At 36.0% G+C, this 21,768-nt stretch overlaps 1 protein-coding gene across 3 annotated transcripts in view; it reads left to right on the top strand.

Moving 5' to 3' along the window:
* Ptp10D (Protein tyrosine phosphatase 10D) overlaps positions 1-21,768 on the top strand; it is a 91,957-nt gene that overhangs the window by 65,257 nt on the left and 4,932 nt on the right. The window contains exons 8-29 of one of the 3 annotated variants that reach the window (XR_006771411.2): positions 423-526; positions 1,051-1,219; positions 1,372-1,494; positions 2,504-2,641; positions 2,910-3,015; positions 3,749-3,912; positions 6,052-6,182; positions 6,893-7,052; positions 7,399-7,571; positions 8,311-8,511; positions 8,906-9,100; positions 9,298-9,414; positions 9,623-9,782; positions 10,485-10,702; positions 13,147-13,342; positions 14,477-14,657; positions 15,058-15,310; positions 16,159-16,287; positions 16,504-16,632; positions 17,760-17,908; positions 18,353-18,588; positions 19,171-19,253. Coding sequence is in view for 2 of the 3 variants with exons in the window: in XM_045726762.2 (XP_045582718.2) it covers positions 423-526; positions 1,051-1,219; positions 1,372-1,494; positions 2,504-2,641; positions 2,910-3,015; positions 3,749-3,912; positions 6,052-6,182; positions 6,893-7,052; positions 7,399-7,571; positions 8,311-8,511; positions 8,906-9,100; positions 9,298-9,414; positions 9,623-9,782; positions 10,485-10,702; positions 13,147-13,342; positions 14,477-14,657; positions 15,058-15,310; positions 16,159-16,287; positions 16,504-16,632; positions 17,760-17,908; positions 18,353-18,588; positions 19,176-19,222 (3,479 nt within the window). In the remaining variant the exon portion in view is untranslated. The remainder of the gene's footprint in view (positions 1-422; positions 527-1,050; positions 1,220-1,371; positions 1,495-2,503; positions 2,642-2,909; positions 3,016-3,748; positions 3,913-6,051; positions 6,183-6,892; positions 7,053-7,398; positions 7,572-8,310; positions 8,512-8,905; positions 9,101-9,297; positions 9,415-9,622; positions 9,783-10,484; positions 10,703-13,146; positions 13,343-14,476; positions 14,658-15,057; positions 15,311-16,158; positions 16,288-16,503; positions 16,633-17,759; positions 17,909-18,352; positions 18,589-19,170; positions 19,254-21,768) is intronic. The other 2 variants (XM_045726762.2, XM_045726763.2) reach the window with 2 other exon arrangements.

The raw sequence follows: 21,768 nt of genomic DNA on the forward strand, positions 1-21,768 counted from the left end.
AGGCTTATGGAGTCTGATATGAGTTACAAGAGTATTCATATAAATAATAATAACAATAATAATAATAGTAATGGTACTGTATTAATTGACATATATATAGATTAATATTGTTATATTATTGCTATTTATTTTGAGAGCAAATAAATTTTGTGATCCTATATTCATAATGGAAATTTTAAAAATATTTTTATTCAGTAAACTGAATGAAGCAGATGGATCTCAAGATACATATAACTCAACTGCCACTACATAAATAGGTAATCATCAAATAGGTAATAACACACATGCACTGAGGGCAAAGGACCTGGAGCTTGATCCACACATACACAGATATAAGTGAGCATGTAGAGTATATTTATTGGAAGCCAGTTAAATTTAAAACGACTTTGCACTTCATATTTGACAATGGAGTATTTCCCTAGGGCCACTGGGTGTTCTGGAGCTGGCAGCCATAGAGGGTGAAGACACACGAGAGGTGAAGTTGTCATGGGCCCCAGATGCAGCCTCCACCCAGGACCGCTACAAGGTGGGTCACAATTGGAATTCCCAATTGTGAGTCGAGAATGAACCCGACTCTACTGTTAGTGAAAGATTATGTGATGATAGAACCATGTGAAGAAATTTCTGATGTGGCTACCCATAGTGGGATTCTGCTATGAGAAAGGTGTCAGGGCTATAAATAGGCTGAAAAGAATTTTAGTTTCTACAAAGTTATCATAAAAGGAGGGTAAAAATATAAAAAATAAGGAAATGTAAAGAATGGGAGAAATGTGGAGATAGTAAAAGAGAATGGATAGAGTATAATAATTTTATAAAAAAAAAGTCCTCAGTGAGAGAAAGTTCATCTCACCACAAAGTGGGTTGTAGAAAAATACCAAAGTAAATTATGGTGCAATGTTTTTTTTTCTGTTCTAGATACTGGTCTGATTGCAGAAATGTTTTTCTCGTGGCCATGTTATGATAAATACAATATTTTAAAAAGTTGGAAAATACGTAGGATTTTTATAGCTGTGTTGAGTTACTAATTTTGTATACATGCATTATGAACAGGTAGTGTATCAAGAGGTGGAAACATACAATGGTGATTCCCGCACCAGGATAGTGACAGAAGCACACACTGTAGAGGAACTCTATCCAGGCAGAAATTATTCCATCTCTGTTGCTGCTCTCTCAAATGCCATCGAGAGTGATCCTGCCTCGCAAATATATATTATCACTAGTAAGTTTCTCATAGATGATTTGGGGCATTAATTTGAATTTCATAGTAAAATATAAGATACAGTACACTTTACTCTGTGTTTAATATAAATTGATATTACTCTGATATTTGAAATTATGTATAAAATTATTGTTTAATCTGCACACAAACAGAACCAGCATCTCCCATTATTGAAGAATTACAACCAATACCTCGTGGACTCAACATCTCGTGGAAAAGTGATGTGACCTCCAGGCAGGAAAAATATGCTGTTGTGTATGTTCGGAATGATACAGGTAAGCAGAGAATGATTTTTTTGTTTAGGCTGATGATATATTTGCAGATTTTATTGTTAAATGCAATATGGTTGAATTTACAAAAAATAAAAAAATTAACCTGAGATACTTTATTTTATTTTAACTTCTGTCAAGTTAACATGGAAGACTAGATACATTGAAAGCAAAATTTACAACATTTATTGTACTGTATTGTATGGTGGTTGAGCTCTGCTAGTCTAGATGGCAGTTTTGTAAGATAGTGAATAAAGATTTTGAAACTCTGGTACAAGTCATAATGTTGTATATAAGAAGAGAAGAATATTATTTAAGAACATAAAAACATAAGAATAAATGTAACTGCAGAAGGCCTATTGGCCCATACAAGGCAGCTATAGATACAAATAGAACAAAATATATTATTATCATCGTCATTTTGCTGGAAAAGTATTAGTTATATCAGCTTGTCATTGTTAATCTTGATCTAATTTGTCATTGTTCAACAATATTTTTAGGCCTAGCTTGTCATTGCTCAGCTGTGTCTTTTGATCCAATTTTCGTTGTTTGTGAGTTCTATGTAAAATAATAAAACTGTGCTAACCTTTATTATCAGGAAAAATGTTGATCTCGAGATTATTTGAGATTTCTCACTTGACTGATCATGGAGGTAAGTTTCCATAGTGTTGGTAAGAAGGATACCATAGAGTCATGGGGGCCGACATTCTGGTAGCAGCACCACTGCTGCCAACTTTCCAGATGCTCCCTGCTGGGTAATGATGCCACTGCATTAAGGAGCACTAAACAATAGCACTCAGCTTGAGTGACCCCTAGAAAGAAAATTTCACATAAACTCAAAGACCTTTCAAGCCCTCGCTTACAGAAAAGAGACTTGCTCATAAAAGTGCTTTTCCTGTAAACTCGGAATATCTTTTGACAAGGTATAGAGTTAGTACAGTAGATGCATGGCATTTTGTTGTTTGTTTATTAAAATAATTATAAATTTTAATTATTATATATTTTTACTTTGCAGCTGAATCAGTAACTCGTCAAACAGTTGATGCTCATGTGCTTTTGGAGGACTTATTTCCTGGTGCTGGTTATGAAATTAAGGTGTATGCAATATCACATGGTCTTTGGAGTGAGCCTCACGTATACTTCCAAGCAGTGTGTAAGTTAACATCATCAACTGCAGTTTTATCAATTATAGTACAGTATTATTGTAGGGTAATGAATACTGTATGTCTAAATTTGGACTATCATTAGAACAGTACCAAACATACTTTTATTACTTTGTTTCTCAAGTTTTCTCAAATTAATTTCCAGACAGATGCATCTGTAATTACAATACTGTACTGTATATGCATTATACCCAGTACTGTTATTATTGTTTAATATAATATAGTAATACATCTAATGAGTACTGTATAACATTTCAGATCCAAATTCTGTACGTAACCTGACAATAATAGACACCACAAATACCACCGTGAGCTTGGCATGGCGTGCACCTATAGAATCACTCTTTACACATTACATTGTCAGGTGAGTTTTATTGATCTTTAAAAAACTCTATTTTACAGGAACTATTAATGTAATAATTAAAGCACTGTAAATTCAGTATATAAATTAAAGTAGCCCTCATTAAATTTATACTTTGATTTCTCTGACATTGACTCGATGCAAATTGCACAGTTCGTTGATTAGCAAACGTAATATTAAATTTTATATCCGGATACAGTGAAATTTGGCAGAAACTTATCTGAACTTGATTTAGAAGCTATACCAGTCTACACTGTCTGGCCAATCCTCTGGTTATCAGGATTGCTATCAAGATATGGTGAAGTTTTGCCAGAAAAATATATGGTCAGATAACCCAAATATCTGGTTTAGTGGAATTTGGATAAGCGACCACTTACAATATTTAGTTTTTAAATATCTGATTTTTGTTTACAAGGTAAGGAAGTTATCAGGAGAGAGAGGGAAGGAATGGTGCCTAATCACTTGGAAGGTCAGCAATTGAACGCTGACCTGTTAGAAGCAAGACTGTTGTTCTACCATCCAGTATAAGTGACTGGGAAACATTCCTTCCCTCTGTCTAATCTCACATCCTTATCCTCATCCCATCCAAGTGCTATATAGTCTTAATGGCTTAGTCCTTTCTCCTGATAATTCTTTTACCTTGTAAACAAAAGATCAGATATAAAATACACTACAGTACTGTACTTACACTACATTTAAAATAATGTTTTATTTTTTATTTCATCATAATCCTCAGATATCGAACTGTTGAGATATCAGCTTGGACCGATCTGCCAGCCATTAACAGAACTCTAGCTATTGTTGACAACTTACAACCTGGTGAACGTTACGTAATCCAGGTTCGATCTGTCTCACATCATGTAGAAAGTTTTACACCCCAAGAAGTTGAACAAACTGTTCGTAAGTATTGAAATATTCAAGTATGCTTATCTTCACATTCTAACGTGACTTCTGAAAATATAAAGTAGGTAGATAGTCAAGACAATTGCAGGAATCACAAGGAACAGGTACAAGACATGGCATGCTTGAGTACAGATCACAAGGATCAGGTAATTACCTAAGTGTAATTACCTAAATGTAGTTACAGGATGAGAGCCAATGTCCCATCTTTCTAGTACACTTTGTTGTATGATGCTTTGAAACTACTGTACTGAGAGGTTTTAGCCTCCACCACTTCTGCACTTCTATGAGGGGGGAGCCAGGTTCTGGCTGTGGTCCTAGTAGTTCAAAGAGAACTCCTGCAGCTGATGTGACCCAGTATTGAGAAACCCTTTCAGCAATCTTCAGGCAGGATATCTATTCCTGGCAGGAATCTAACAGGAAAAAGGACACATTTCATTACACTGAACAATTTTTTTTTAATCTGAGAATATAAATTGTATGAATCTAAATGTGAAAAAATGTTGTGACTAGAGTAGAATTCTATCAGGTACATTATTTTGACAGCATACTATTATTGACAGCATACATACAAGATTTAGGTGCATCTACAAGTCTTGTGCAGCATGAAATGACAATACAGGAGCTTTTAATAGAGTGACTCGCATAGTTTTTTACTATCTAGAAATATAACTCCATCCATATAATTTCTCATTATCACCACTTTACCCTATTAATAATGTTTACAGTAATTATGTTAACTCAAGTTATTTAAACTTCACGTTTTGTACCTCGGTAACTAGTTTTGTGTCTTTGTTTAAGATTCTCTGTTCACCTTGTAAATTTTAATTCACTGCAAATTTTGTGTTAGCTTTAACATTTTCATGAAAGTGCGTATTATGGGCTTGGCAAAATTGTACCAATTAATCACCAAAATTTTTACTGACACAAACCTTTGTACCTTATGTGTGTGTGTGTGTGTTAATATTAACACTTTCGCGCTTTAGATTAGAGATAACTCGTCGCCGTTTTTTCTTACGATTCCGCATAACTGCTACTTTTCTCGTCCATCGAAAAAATATTTCTATAAATTCCATTTTTTAACCGAAATGGATGGGGATACTTTTGTTTTATAGAGAATTTATTTGCGAATTTTATGGTACCAGAATGAATATTATATCACATAAACTTCTATGAGTAAAAAAAAAATACACAAAGTATGTTTGGGGGTGTGGCGAGCGTGTGGCAGTGGGTTCCCTTTAGCCGTTGATATATCCAACACGTGGGAAATATTTGTATGTGTTATGTATATGTCTGTGTAGGGAATTTTACTGCGATCACTGTCATACAAATTATAAAATGTTTCAACAAGTATAAACATGACAAACATCAAACGAACGAAAACAATGCGTTCGTTTCTGCCGCGAACGCATACTGAGCGACGTGGTTCTATATTTGGCGCTTCTCTTACACATGCTTTGTACAAATGTTATACAGTTCATCTTATAGAAAATTTTATTGCGAACACATTGGTATAAAAAAGAAATACGTACATAGAAAAGTAGGGTCAGGAAACGTATAAACTTTCCAAGCATGATTTTCCCCCTGTGTTTTCGCCAGTGCGCTCGCGGCTAACTACTCTCCACTTCACACACTCTTGCGGGTGGGTAATTACCTATATTAAACATTCATATGCATATGTCCGTGTAGAGAATTTTATTGCGATTCCAATGATACCAAAATTAGCGATGTAGGACAACGGTAGGCTTCGCAACCATTAAGAGAGTGGAAACATTTTGTTGCTGTTTGGCGCTCTCGGCGAGTGATCTGCATAGTTTTTTATTTGGTGTTGATACTCCTTATGCTTGGGCGGCATTTTATAGGTATGCTCTTATAGACAATTTCATTGCGAACACAGTGATACCAAATTTAAATACGTGCGCCTTCAATTATTGTCAGGACAGTCAAAAGAGTGTACACTTTTTCGGTCTTACCGCGTAGGCGCGCAAAGTGCCGAAAGCATCTGGGGTATTGTTTTTTTTTGAGCGCCGAGAGCGCGAAAGTGTTAATAAATATTAATATTATACATACAGTAAGTAGGAATTGATTGGTTATAAGATTCAGTTCTAGCAAGGTATTTACGAACATTTTGTTTTGCAGCTCCTAATCCTGTGAGGGGTATTGAACACCATCTTGACTCACAGAATATCACCTTTGAGTGGCCAAGACCAGAGGGCAGGATCGACATGTACACAATTGTGTGGTGGAATGAACGTACACCAGAAAGAAAGGTACAATTGTGGTGTATTATTACATTCTTTAAAATTGTTAGATTTTGTGTTGCTAATTAGTACTTTATTCATTATTTATAGATCTCAAAAAGGAGGAAAAGTAGATAAAATGTGCAAAGGATAAAATTAAGAAAGTAAATCTGTAGTATAGTTGAATCTTGCTTTAATGAACTGTATGTTCAGATCCAATTTTGTGTACATTATGATAACAAATCAAAATCAAAATTAAATTTGTGAGACAGTAAATCTCAAGTATCAAATGTTGTAATTGTGTAAGGAAGGAATTTTGTGACCAGTGGTGGGAAGTGCTAGATATTACCTTTGTGCTGCTATTAGAGTTGAACTAGTACTTCTTGACTTGCTCTGCTATATTGGTGCAGTTAGTGATAGTTGTGGTACTAGGCAGTAATACTACCACACCACCATTATTGCTAGTACTCATTGATTAAGTATACAGCAGTTAGTAACACAAGTGCATCAAGTGGCAATAAAATCTTTTTTTATAGTGGATAAACTACATAAACTGTTAACACTAGTAGTGACAATGGCACTTGAAGTTTGGTTTAACTGTTGATATCTGTTCTACTTTATTTACCATAAAAGATAATCTGACATGAACACCCATCTCAACCTGCTCCAGATATAAACTTTCAAATGCTTATAGTTTTGAAAATACTGTAGTCGATGTTTTGTTTCTTATCTACCAATAGAAATCCAAAGAAATACCCGGTGATCAAGCAACAGAAGGCATAAATCGCAAACTGACGGTATTGATTGGCGAGCTGATGCCTGGAGAACTCTACAGCTTCCAGATTTATACCACTGCTCATGGGGTCAACAGTGAAAATGTTTCTCTCTCCAGTAGAACAAGTTAGTGTACAGAATTTTCAAATTATTAACACTTGTGTTCCAATCTATTGTGCTGAGCTCTGCTGTCTGATGTTGTCTGATGTTGTCTGGTACTTCCAAAATAAAACATACAAGCACTGTATAGTAATGCCTTGCACACCAGACATTTTCTATCCAATGTTGTCTGTGCTCATCTTCTAAAACATTTATTTTGTAACATTTTTATATCAAAATCAATATTCTAAGTCTATAAATATTTTAGAAAATAAAAAATTTGTATACATTTTTTATGTATTGCATTGCTTATAGTTTATTTTAACAAACAATATAAATATAAAGCAGAAATGTATTTGAATATAATTTGCAGGACCAGTAATCACATCGGATATAACTATTGTCAATCAACTTGACACCCAATCCTTCACGCTGCGCTACACACCAACGCCTACAGCTGTGGCCACTTTTGACACATACAGATTCATGCTGTCTGATCCAGCTATACCTGTTAAGGAAAAACTAGCTACTGATGATGACAGGAAGGTAACACGTCTTGGTTCAAAACTGTTCTTTTCCTTTATATGGATATAGTGTATTTTTTAATTTGTGTATATATACTGTATGTGTAATTACCTAAATGTAATTACCTAAGTGTAGTTACAGGCTGAGAGCTACGCTCGTGGTGTCCCGTCTTCCCAGCACTCTTTGTCATATAACGCTTTGAAACTACTGACAGTTTTGGCTTCCACCACCTTCTCACTTAACTTGTTCCAACCCTCTACCACTCTGTAACAGGAAATTTTCTTGTATTTCTTTAGCAGCATTGTTTACTTAGCTTAAATCTATGACCTCTTGTTTTTGAAGTTCCAGGTCTCAGGAATTCTTTGTATCAATTTTGTCAATTAAATCTGCAGAAGGAATGTACAGTATTCTGTCTCAGGATGGGAGTCACATGTGTGAAAATAAATTAATATAGATTTAACAGTACTCTATGTGAATAAAGTAAAGGGAAGTGTGTGAAAGACTGGTCATAGATATGTGCTAAAGATGAGTTTAGGATTGAAAGAATTAATGAAATTACATAAAGAGGATGCATGATGAATCTCAGAGAGGTCATATTAAAAAAGAAAAGAAAAATGGCATAATTGATTGTCTTTATTGATCACAGTGGACTCAAAATGTAGATTATGCTTGATTGATCAAGAAAAAGCAGCCATGGTATGTATACATTAAATATACTTATATTTCGTGCAGTACAATTAATAAAGTTATGTATTTCCAGATTATTTTTGAAAAGCTTGTGCCTGGTCGGTTGTACAACATCACAGCCTGGACAGTGTCAGGTGGTGTGACAAGCCAGCCTCTCATACGCCAGGATCGCCTCTATCCAGAACCTGTCACAGACATCAATGTCACTTCCATATCCGACACAGAAATTTCTCTTGCATGGACAAAACCAAAAGGAGATTATGATTCATTTGAGGTTGGCATTCTTGCTGTTATTTTTTTGCATGAAGGTTCTGTTATAGGTCCATGCTGACATGTAGTTTTCATAGTCTAATGTAATATAGTAATGTATTATAAAAGCAGGTTGTGATAGATAATTAGGGTATGAAAGGCAATATGGGAGTATAAAATACTTGACTATAATTTTGAGGTGAAAAATATGATTCAGAAATACAGGTAAACATAAAACTACTTATGTTATTAAGATGGTGGAGAGAAATTTGTGTTAGGTGGAATGGTATGGGACTTGAATATCCATACGTTAATGAAAGGTGAAGTAAATTAGACAAGAATATATTATTCTTTGAAATAATATATAATACATACATAAAGAGTCCTCATATTAATTTTTCTTCTGCTTGCCTCTACAGGTTCAATACTTGACTGAGGATGAGCTGATCACTAACCGTACCAGCTACGATTCCATTACTATCTCACGCCTTCGTCCCCACCGTAACTACACATTCACTGTACTCACACGTGCTGGCAGCTTAGAACATATCATCATGAGGCAGTCCAAACCTGTGTCAGCCACATTTAGCACCAGAGAAAGCACTCCTGGAAAGGTTAGTTGGACCATAACTTAACATGCTATTTGAATTATGTATTCATTGTAAGGTTTTGGTACTTTGTGAAATACCGGTAATATGTTGATGATTCTTATCTCTGGTGTAAGTACCTGTACTGCTAAATTAATGACATTCTTATACTACTTATTCTATAACCATTAAAAGTTGTCTAATAAATCTTTTATTACTTCAAGGTGGCACTATTCAGCGCAGCTCTAATAAAACCAAACCAGATTACTTTAAATTGGTCATTGCCTCTAGATGAACAGAATGGAATTATCTTAGGGTTCACCATCAAATATGGAATAAAGGTGAAGTTGGCAGTACAGTACTGTATTTGTAATATGTAAATTCCCTGATATTAGAGTCATTGCACACTACAATTCACACTTTGTAATTCTAATTAAGTGTTGGTACTTGTTTTTTGTAATATTACTTGCCCATCATTTAATTTTGTCAGTAATAACTGTTCACTTGCATAGCATATCAGAAAATAATTACATGCTGTTATCATTTTAGGGTTCCCCATCTACCAATGTCCGACAATTTAGTCCTGATGAATTGGAAGGGACCATTACAAATCTTTTTCCTGGACAAACTTATTTATTTGAAATTGAAGCAAGAACAGTAATTGGCTCAGGGCGTGTTAAAAGCCTGGAGGAGACTATGCCAATCTGGGGTAAGTACTTATGCAACACAAGACATATACAATATTTATCTTGAAATTTATATAATACAAAAATGGCAAGTTTTGATTTAATAAGAATATAACTTAATATATTTTGTTACCAACAGTACTTTTTTTTCCTTAGTGAATGTAAGTACAGTGCTGTACATACATTACAAATTTGAACATTAATCCTATACTAAGTATTACCTCATAATACCACAAATGTGGATACTTTAGAGATAAATATCTTACAAAATTAAAGAGTAAGGATCAGTCAGATGTAGGATGCATTAATAATAATAATAATACATTGTATTTAGGGACAGGCACCCAGTGTATATACCGTATATCAGTATATACATGTTAGGCTTATATTGAGGGGTACCCATCCCCCCCCCTCAAGGTAAAATTATTATGTCCCCCCCACCCCACAAGAAGCTGACAAACTCCTAGGTACCTATTTACTGCTAGGTGAACAGGCATTAGGTGATAGAAAACACACTCAACCATTTCTGTCCCGCTCGGGATTCGAACCTTGAATTTCTGATTGTGAGTCTAGAACAAACCCAAGTGTTGTATTGGGATTCCTTGTGCTGTCTTATCAGCTATACAAATTGATACATTAGAAAACTGTTTATGCAGTTTTATAAATAATATTTATTTTGCAAGTTTTTAATGATCATTAATAAGTAGAACACATTTATTTTGCAGCCCCACCCGATCCCAGTCATCAAGTCTTTCCTACTGAGGTGTCACGTACTTCTTCCACTATTCGCATCCGGTATCGTAAGAATTACTTTTCCAATGAGAATGGACAAGTTACTGAATATAGTATTATTGTAGCTGAGGATGATTCCAAAATCTCAAGAGGGTTGGAAATGCCAGTATGGCAAGATGTACAGAGCTATTCTGTTTGGCCACCATACCAGGTCAGTTAAATATCCTGTTAGTTCTGAAATATTACATTTGACTGCTCTATAGATAATACCTGCTATGTCATATGATCAGGATCATGCACAGTCAGTCAGGGCAACATTCATACACCAGTCTCACAGTTATCATTTTGAAACATTCTTTCAGGGTCATTGAAAGTGCTAATGTTGCTGGATGCATATGCAATCCAAAAATCCCCAGAATGATTTAACAAGTGCATTTATAAAGACTTGAAAGTCCTTCTGAGCCTCTATGGTACAACTATTTGTTCTGCTGTCTGTCCTCCTTCTGAAGGTAGGAAGGCACTGGCTGCCTACCAGTGTATTTACAGTGTAATGCCTGTATTTAATGAAGATAAATTCCAGCTCCTACGTTACGAAAAAAATGAAAATATAAAAATGGAAACCACATACCAAACGCGGTCAAATCATAACATAGAACGAAAAAGCAATGTAAAGGATTTGGGTGTACTCATGTCAGAAGACCTTACCTTTAAAGAACACAATAAAGTAGATGTCACATCTGCAAGAAAAATGAGAGGTTGGATAACAAGAACATTTCACACCAGAGATGCTATACCAATGATGATACTTTTCAAGATGCTAGTGCTCTCTAGAGTGGAAAATGTGTTGCACAATGACAGCCCCTTTCAAAGCTGGGGAAATTGCTGACCTGGAGAGCGTGCAGAGTTCCTTACCTGCTAGAATCCACTTAGTAAATCATATAAACTATTGGGACTGACTAATATCCCTAAGTCTGTATTCTCTTGAGCGCATGTGGGAGAGATACATAATAATTTACATGAGGAAAATAATAGAGGGGCTGGTCCCAAACCTGCACAAAGAAATAACACCACATGAGATCAGAAAGCATGGCAGGATGTGCAGAATTTCCCCATTGAAAAGGAGAGGCGCAACAGGTACTCTGAGAGAGAACTCTATTAACATCAAAGGCCCGAGACTGTTCAATGCTCTTGCACTACACATAAGCATCATAACTGGCCAACCCCTCATAGTATTCAAGAGAGAACTTGATAAGCACCTCCAAAGGATACCTGATCAACCAGGCTGTGATTCATACATCAGGTTGCGAGCAGCCACATCCAACAGCCTGGTTGACCAGTCCAGCAACAAGGAGGCCTGGTTGAGGACCGGGCTGCAGAGACACTAAGCTCCGAAACCATCACAAGGTAACCACAAAGCAAGGCTGTTTTGGGAAAGTCTTGCAAGGGATGGTATTGGTTCCTTCATACAACTCTGTTGCACATCCCAGTGACTGTGTGTATCAAGATGATGCCAAATCATCTTCAGGCATTTTGCCATGTCTGGAGTGTAGTACTGTAGTACTGTACACTATACATCAGTTCCACGTGGGTTTGATTTCCACAGCGTCACACAGGTTCTGTTGACCATTGCCAGCCATCTAGGAGGGTGTAGACAATAGAATGGTTTGTATGATTCATTCTCAAGATTAATTCTGTAGAATAATGTCCACAGAATTAATCTGTGGAATTAATCTTCTGTATGACCACTGTGCCTATGGTTTGTCAGATTCTGGCTGCCAATTCGTTGTGAGTTTCCATAGGATTTCAGTAGAATCTGGAGATCTTTGTGGGGCCATGTGTTTGTTGACCTCCCTATAGCAATTGCAGTCTTGGTTCTTATGCTTGCAGGGCATATGTCCAAACCCAGTCTCTTTTCTTACTTTCCTCTTATAGAAGATTGACTACTGTTAGTATTCAACCAATTCCAGTTTCTCTGCTGGTCTTTTCATATGAAGTTTTTAGGCATTTTCTGTCACTTTTTCTATAGGAAAGCAGGTAGCCAAGATTTTATTCCAGGCTTTTAGGGTGTTTTCTCTGTCAACATGAGGTAGCTTAGTGTGTTCACTACAGTGCATTTCTTGGCTCTTCATTATTGGGCTTCTCTTTCCTGTCACTTTTGTCATGTCCTTTCTTTGACTGTTTGAGGAAAGGAGGCTTATGCCTAATATAACTGCTTCATTCAATGAGATCTGCTTTAGTGGAGCTGCTTCAGCTGGGATTTGGCATCAATTTATGTATCCCTCTTTTCTATCAACTTAGCAAGACTTACTTTTACATACACCTTTTCCATAATATGTCAATGCTTGCCATTGCAGGGATGGTTGAAAATATTTCAGTGGAGCTATTGCGTAAATGTTGTTCTGCCCAATTGGATTATCCTGATTATGTGACACACTATATCTTCCCTTAGGAAGCTCGAATAGCTTTCTTTAGAAACATGCTATCATATTGACTTGGTCTTATTTTTTAAAGTTTATGAAAATAAAATTCTATATGCTACATTTGCACTATGTATAACTGAATCTGTACACTGACAGATATTTTTATCAGGGGAATTTGCTTTCTGTTCTTTCCCTTCATATATTTTATTGGGAAATAATTAAGTTGTGGTTTTAGGTGACAGAGCCATACTATCCCTTCAACACCTCATCTGTAGAAGATTTTGATATTGGCACCGAGAAGGACTGTATGATGCGGATTGGATACTGTAATGGAGAACTCAAGCCAGGAACTACTTATAGGGTCAAAATTCGGGCCTACACAGCTAGGGACAAATTTGCCGATACCTACTTCAGCCACCCAATAACTACTGGTAAGTCATTTACATATGTTCAACCAGTTACTGGTTTTATTTTCCTTTTAAACATGATACGTTGGTCCTTAGATGCATCATTGTCTGTGCATTTTTTAATGTGTTGACCACATTCAAAATTGTGATAGGAATTGACAAAGTTGATAAAGAGCAAATGTTAAAACTTGTAATATCTTGAACAAGGGGCCACAGACTTAAACTTGGAAAGCAAAGCAACTGAAAAGCTGTCCAAGCGTTCTCATTTGCAAATAGAGTTGCAGACAATTGGAATAATATTCTTGAGAAGACAGTGGATGCCAAAACCATCAGCAGTTTCAAAGTGTCATATGACAGATTATAGGGAAGCTAGGACACCATAAGCATAGCCCCCATCATGTACCTACACGAGGAGAGACTACGGGAATTAAACCTCACTTCGCTGGAAGACAGAAGAGTTAGGGGGGACATGATCACCACATTCAAGATTCTGAAGGGGATTGATAGGGTAGATAAAGACAGTCTATTTAACACAAGGGGCACACGTACTAGGGGACACAGGTGGAAACTGAGTGCCCAAATGAGCCACAGAGATATTAGAAAGAACTTTTTTAGTGTCAGAGTGGTTGACAAATGGAATGCATTAGGAAGTGATGTGACTCCATACACAGTTTCAAGTGTAGATATGACAGAGCCCGATAGGCTCAGGAATCTGTACACCTGTTGATTGACGGTTGAGAGGCGGGACCAAAGAGCCAGAGCTCAACCCCCGCAAACACAACTAGGTGAGTACAACTAGGTGAGTACTTGGGTAATTACACGCACATGCAGATGTACACATTCACACATACACATTGTTATATGACAAAGAGTGCTGGGAAGACGGGACACCACGAGCGTAGCTCTCATCCTGTAACTACACTTAGGTAATTACATTCTACATATATTTTTATTAGGGTTTTGACAACTCTACAATGAATTTATTAACAATATTCTATACAAATGGAGTATCTGTGAGGTGCATGGGAATCATCTGTAAATAAGGCCATGGGTGGACTGTACTGTCTTTTTTACATTTAGAACTGCTTGTGTCTACAATATTGTCATACTATAGCTATAAAATACATTCTGTTCTGTATATTATTGGCTTTCTTGCAGAATTTGAAAGTCGAAATGTGGGTTTGTCTGTGGCTGTGCCAGTGTTGGTGCTGGTGTTAGTGGTTGTGGTGGTCATCATCATGAGGCGTCGACGAGTTTGTCTCTTTCCTAAGAAGACCATGGACCCTAACAGAAAGGATGGAGATATGCACTCGCTTCCAGATTCTCTAATTGAAACAAGGTAAGAACACTTAATACTAACTAAATTTCAATAAGAATGTATAAGTAAAAATTATATTTTGCATAAACAATCATCTTATTATTGCTCATCTAATGTTAGATAGCATTTACAACATTTCCAGGTAAGTTTTCTTGCCTTTCCTATGAATGTTGATAGTAGTCTCATTATGCATGGCAGTATGCCTCAAGATCAACATTTTTTCTCATTGTTAGCGAGCACAGAGAGTGGTTTTCCCTGAAACATTGCTGATTATTGCTTTTAAGGTATTGTTGGTTTGTTTGTAGTACTGTACTTGTAATAATGTAGTATCGATAATATGAAAGTAAGTAATGCTTATCAGCAGCCCCTTGGAAAAGCTAATGTCCATTAAGATAAACTAATGATGGCTTTGTTTCAACAGCCGCCCTGTGAAACTGAAGGACTTTGCAGCACATTATAGGTTTATGGCAGCTGACTCAGAATATCACTTTTCTGAAGAATATGAAGCACTCAAACATGTTGGACATGACCTTCAGCGTAACGCTGCTGATTTGCCTGTCAATCGACCTAAAAACCGCTTTACCAATATTCTTCCTTATGACCATTCTCGCTTCAAACTACAGCCCACTGACGATGAAGAAGGCACTGATTATATCAATGCAAATTATGTACCAGTAAGTCTGTTTTTGTTTTTAAAGCTCATTCTTATAACTGTGCTTAAATACCTCTTGGCTTAATAAACTATTAACGAATGAACTAGCATTAATTACCATATACAGTACTGTAAAGTACAGCATATAGCATGGAGAGCTGTGTAAATGTTAATAATTTCTTAAACATTTATTATATTCTTAGAACTTCTTGTCTGCTGTCTCTATCTTTCAATTGTACTTTTTTTTCCTTACATTACTCTACTCAATTTGTATTATCTAGTTTCTAATGTTCCTTTTGTTTATTACTACAATATTATTGTTTATTAATTAATCATAATATTAGACTGATAAATTTTTCATTCAGCAGCATTTTCAGTACAGCATTCAGGTGTACTTTATTCAGCACTATGAGGGGTACTTTATTCAGCACTATGAGGAGTACTTTATTCAGCACTATGAGGGATATTTTATTCAGCACTATGAGGGATATTTTATTCAGCACGAGGAGTGTTTAAAAGTACTGTAGTTTTTATTTATTTTATTCCATTGATTATACTGTATTCCATTGCGACATAGAAGAGAACTGATGTTGTTTACTTGGTAGAGTTGTGGGCCAAACACAAAGTTCCCTGGTTGTACGGGTATGTTCTGTCCCGGTCCATGTGTGGTTTGTCCGTGTGGCTCTACAGTATTAAGGATGAGAGTTGATACTCGTATATATCACAAGTAAAGACCTTTTATCTTACATCTGGCCATTTTAAAGCCTGGCCCCAGCATATTAATTATTGTGCAACTTAAAACATTGGAAAAATGTGCTTTAATTTTCATTACATCTTTTCTCACTTGACTGAAAATATGTTTATTTCCAGGGATATAATTCACCAAGAGAATTTATAGTGACGCAAGGTCCTTTGCCATCAACACGGGATGACTTCTGGAGAATGTGTTGGGAAAGCAACTCGCGTGCCATAGTAATGCTTACACGATGTATTGAAAAGGTACATTTCCAAGTATGAGACTTCTGTTCATTAATAATTACTTACCTCAGATTACATAAACATTACTTGGATAATTTTAAATCTAGATCATGATGAAGTGTTCATGTAAGTAATCTAATCTACTGAATTACATGTTCATTTAAAATTAAAATTGTAGCTTCAGTAATTTAAAAACCAAAAGTTTTTCTTACTGTGTGTATCTATGTTCCCTTTCAGGGTCGTGAAAAGTGTGACCATTATTGGCCATATGATACTCAGCCTGTGTATTATGGAGACATTCAAGTAACCATCCTGAATGAAAGCCAGTTCCCAGATTGGAATATATCGGAGTTCAGAGTCTGCAAGGTGAGGCCTTAATGCTCTATATATTCCAAGTAAATTTTGCCATTTTTGCTCAAATAACTTTCCAGATTTTAACCCTTTTTCCATCAATTATAATGACCATTTGTATTTTTTAGAGTCACAGTTTTCATTGGATTAATTTCAAATTACATCAGTAAGACCTTCGTGTATATATATATCACGATTATTGTTTAACTACAGAACGTATTGTTGATAATTTTACTTTTCTTGTTCTGTGCCTCTTGATAGTTGCTTACTTAACTGTACTGGGAGGAGGGCAGAGGGTAGAAGGTACAGGGGATAAACTACTGTCCTCAAGTACCATTGAGCTATGCTGTGTGCATACCTTTGTGCTTCCATCCCTTTCTTAATCCTTTGGCTTTGATTCCAGTTTTTTGGCCACATACTTATTAAGGGTCAAAATACAACCATAAAACTAACTTTTGAAATTTCTTATATCTTTTTATTATTTTCTTGTAAGAAAAATGTGTGCTCATTCCTGCTGTCATTAAAAAATGTAAAATAACCCATTTTGTTGAGTATTTCTATTAGAAAATGTGGTCAAAGTAACATACAGCCATGTTTTTATATATTTCCACAACATATAGCATCATTATTGATACAGTAGTAGTAGTAGGCATCCATCAGTCTCAGGAGACTATGGAGTTGCGCTCTGGTTGTCGGTCTGAAGTGGCCTCTCCAGGGCGCAAAGCCAGGGTAGGTTGATACGGGGTAGAAGCTGTTACCCATACAACAGGTACAACTGCAGTAGTAAATATGATCATCAAATTGGCCCAAGGTATGTAATATCATAAATATAACAAATAAGCATACTGAATTAGGAATTTTAAGTACAGTATTTTAGTCAGAGTATTGTAAACACAATTTTTATTTTTTACTCAACATTGATTTTTGGTCTTTACTTATTGATCTGTTGTTTTCTTGTTTAATACTTTTACATTTATAATAATGGAAAAGAATGGAGTTTCCATATCTACCATTAATCATTATAGGATGGAAATGGCAAAAAAGTCTTCAGCCAGAAGAAGAAAACATATTTGTATAAAACACACTTTACAATTTACTATAATTTCCAGACTCGAAATTCTAATAAATGTTTATTTTTCTAGGGAGATATATGCCGTGTTGTGCGCCATTTCCACTTCACAACCTGGCCAGATTTTGGTGTTCCAGAGCCACCACAAACACTAGTTAGATTTGTTAGATCATTTCGGGAGCGGGTTGGCCCAGATCAAAAACCCATTGTTGTGCACTGCAGGTAAGAAATATTTTACATGAACCTTATACAGTGTAATCAAAATAAAGTGTCAGAATGCCAGTGTGTTTTGGACACTAGGGTTAAAATATGTGTGTGTAAAATATGATATTGTAGGCTGACCTATTTGAACTGTGCCATAATATAACTAAACTTATTGTCTAGGTTGGCTGTGACTATTAAAGTAATTAGTAAACTAATAGTAATTGGTAAACTACTGTGTTGTTAATATTTAAATGGGTGTGTAAATTGTCATGGATGTAAACATTAGCAGTGTAGGTTTGTACACCTATAAACCTACACTGATAGGTTTGTAGGTGTACAAACAGGTGTAGGTGTTTGTAGGTGTAGGTTTTTGGAGATATTGGTGTTAAGTGATTTTCTACTGGTATTTATTTAATTTGAAATTTATAACCTGTGTAATCTTCATGGATTTGCCAATTTCAGTGCTGGTGTGGGTCGCTCAGGAACTTTCATTGCTTTGGACCGTATTTTATTTAGCCTTCGCACCTGTGATTATGTGGACATATTTGGTATTGTGTATGAAATGCGAAGAGAACGGGTATGGATGGTACAAACCGAGCAACAATATATATGCATACATCAATGCCTTTTAGCTGTGCTAGAAGGAAGAGAAAATGAGCATTCCATCACTGAAATTCATGATAATCAAGGATTTGAAGGTGAGTGTCAAAATTAAGAATATGTGGTTCAGTACATTTGCTGAAATAATGTAAAATATATTAATAAGTTATGAATATACATTTGTATTTATTATATTACAATAAAGGTTTTTATAGTAAATTTATACAACATATACAGTACTTTAATATATATACTTTTGACAAAATGTCATGTGTTCAGTCAGATACACAAGGAAATCACAATAATGTGATATATCTGAGAAACTCATTGGGGCAGGATGGGGACTGAACCAGCATCATTGTAACCCCCAGACACATGCCTTAACCCATGGACCATCATATGCTAATGATTATTAAATCTGGTATCCACCCGGATCCACTAGGACTCTGAAGGCACCCAACTGGTAGTCAATCCACGTTTACGCACATAATCCATGTGCACACTGGTGTAGGTAATGGAGTTCTCTACCAAACACTTTGTTCAAAGACACACGAGTTAAGCCACTCATCTGGGGCTAGCCAGGATTTTGGTTCCATCATCGTCCTGCTCCAATTATTTTCTCGTGCAGTCAGATGTTTCTAAATCTGTTCTCTCATCTGTAACTCTGCTCCTTGCACTAGCATAGAGCTCAATGGAATGGTGATGTGTGGAGTTGCAACAAAGCAAAGATGATACTCTTTTCCTCTGCTGCTGCCATATCTGGGTATTTGGCATGCTGTATGGCTTTTAAATGTTTCCATGACTAGCAGACCCCTTATTGCCAATACATCATTAGCATCTATGTACAAACTTTTTCTACTAGCCTAGTGAATAATGTTGTTTACAGTTATCCCATACTAATATTGTACCCACATTAGGATAACATTGATAATAATGCATCCCAGAGGATTTGCATTAAAATCATTTGTTGGACAGTGATGATGCAGACAGTCTGATTCTTGCACATTAGTTGCATGTGATACTATCACTTGTAGCATTAAACAAAGTTCATATCAAATGTTGACGTTTCATATTTATAACGAATCGAGCATAATTTAAGTGACAATGTAATACACACTTGACTTTATAGAGCACTTGCATTTTAAATAATAAACACAAAGCTTATTACTACAGAACACATGCAGAGTGAACATTTCACACTAACATTAGTATTAAAGTATTACCTTATTGTTGACAAAGGACTCATACTCGATAATAAAAACCCTCAATATTTATTACATTCATAAATAGGATGTTTTATTTTTGCACACATAATTTTTGATAATTAATTTCCAAAGAAAATCTGCCCCTTCACTATTCAAAGAGAAATGTTTCAATTGAATTGTCATTCAATTGGAAATGCATTGACAAACCCAACTAAACTTTCTTCATGTTTACCAAGATCATAAATTAAATCATTATGAACAGTACTGTATAACGTAAATATGATTGAAGAAACATTCTACAATGCTGTAGTGCTTAAATGAAGGTAAAGGAAAGACCCCAATATATGAATAAATGTATTAAAAACCAAATTCTCAGAATTTGGTGCAGAAGATTGTACTGTATGCAGTACCTTGAGAAAGATTAGGTTATATCTGAAAATTAGGTTTTTAATACATTTATGCATATATTAGGACTTTTCTTCACCTTCTTTAATATGATTATTAACACTTTCCGGCTCTTGGCGAATGTAAAAAAAACAACCGTAAGTGCTCCCGGCGTTTTGCAGTGTAAGCGTAAAAACAAAAATGTGTACTGTTTACTCTTTTTACTCTCATGACCTTAGTTCTCGAGCTACGTATTTCATTTTGGTACCAACGTGTTCGCAATAAAATTCTCTAGAAGAACATCAATAAAAAAAGTCACGAAACGTATAGGGATACCAGCACCAAATAAATAACTACGAAGATGACTCGCCGTGAGCGCCCAACAGCAACAAAATGTTTTTACTCTTGGGATTGTTGTCACCTCCACACTTGTCCTACAGCGTTAATTTTGGTATCAATGGACTCGCAATGAGATTCCCAACACGGTGATATGAATATAAGCGTAGAATAATGATTGCGGCCCGCCCGCAAGAGTGTGGGAAGTGGTGAAATTGTTACCCGGTGTCGGTGACGGGACGATGCACGGCGCTTTGAAAGCTTATACTTATTTCATTCTCATGACATTATTATTCTATGTACGTCATTCATTTTTGTGTCAATGTGTTCGCAATAGAATGTTCTACGAGCCCGTAGGTAAAAAAAATCAACAAAGCGTAAGATAGAATAGCGCCAAATATAAAACAACGCTGGAACATATCAGTGAGAGTCAAACACACACGAAATGTTTTTACTTTTGTTATGTTTGTGAACCTTTCATGAACTTATTGTACCATGCAGCCTATTGGTGAGAAAGAGCCTCATGGCGCGCAGTTTGAAACAAACCCAAAGTAAATCGGATAAAAATTGAATTTTATACAAATATTTTAAGAGAGGACATAAGTTTATGTCCACTATGCGGGAGCGGGTAGGCGAAACAGGACGCCGGGGTGCATCCTCATCCCGCGAAAGTGTTAATGCCTTAGTATATCAGTAGTCACTATTTTAATTAAATTTAATCATTCAGAAGTATCATATTGCTGTAGTTAAATTATATGGAGAGGTATTTTCTTTCACTAAAAAATATAAATAGTGGAATTTATACAGGATAGTAAAACTGACAACTCTAATATACCTTAAGGCTTCACTGTAATATGTGTGAAACATGTCTTGAATTTTCATAATATCCCGGTAGAAGGGCAGTGTAAAGGTTGCAATGGAGTTGCACAAAATACACATATTCTTTGCTAGAATAAACATTTATTCAGCTAGCTCTAAGCAAATGGCAGACACTATATATATAGTGTCTATAGTGTCTATTTAGGGAGCCGGTTGGCCGAGCGGACAGCACGCTGGACTTGTGATCCTGTGGTCCTGGGTTCGATACCAGGCGCTGGTGAGAAACAATGGGCAGAGTTTCTTTCACCCTATGCCCCTGTTACCTAGCAGTAAAATAGGTACCTGGGTGTTAGTCAGCTGTCACGGGCTGCTTCCTGGGGGTGGAGGCCTGGTCGAGGACCGGGCCGCGGGGACACTAAAAAAGCCCCGAAATCATCTCAAGATAACCTCAAGATATATATAACACCACCACCATTCACTGATGTCCTCTGGCAGCCGTAGGATGGAAACATTTTGTTGGAGGGACCTTGTTTG

Source organism: Procambarus clarkii, chromosome 88 (assembly GCF_040958095.1).
Source record: "Procambarus clarkii isolate CNS0578487 chromosome 88, FALCON_Pclarkii_2.0, whole genome shotgun sequence".
In the NCBI taxonomy this organism is placed as follows: Eukaryota; Metazoa; Arthropoda; class Malacostraca; order Decapoda; family Cambaridae; genus Procambarus; species Procambarus clarkii.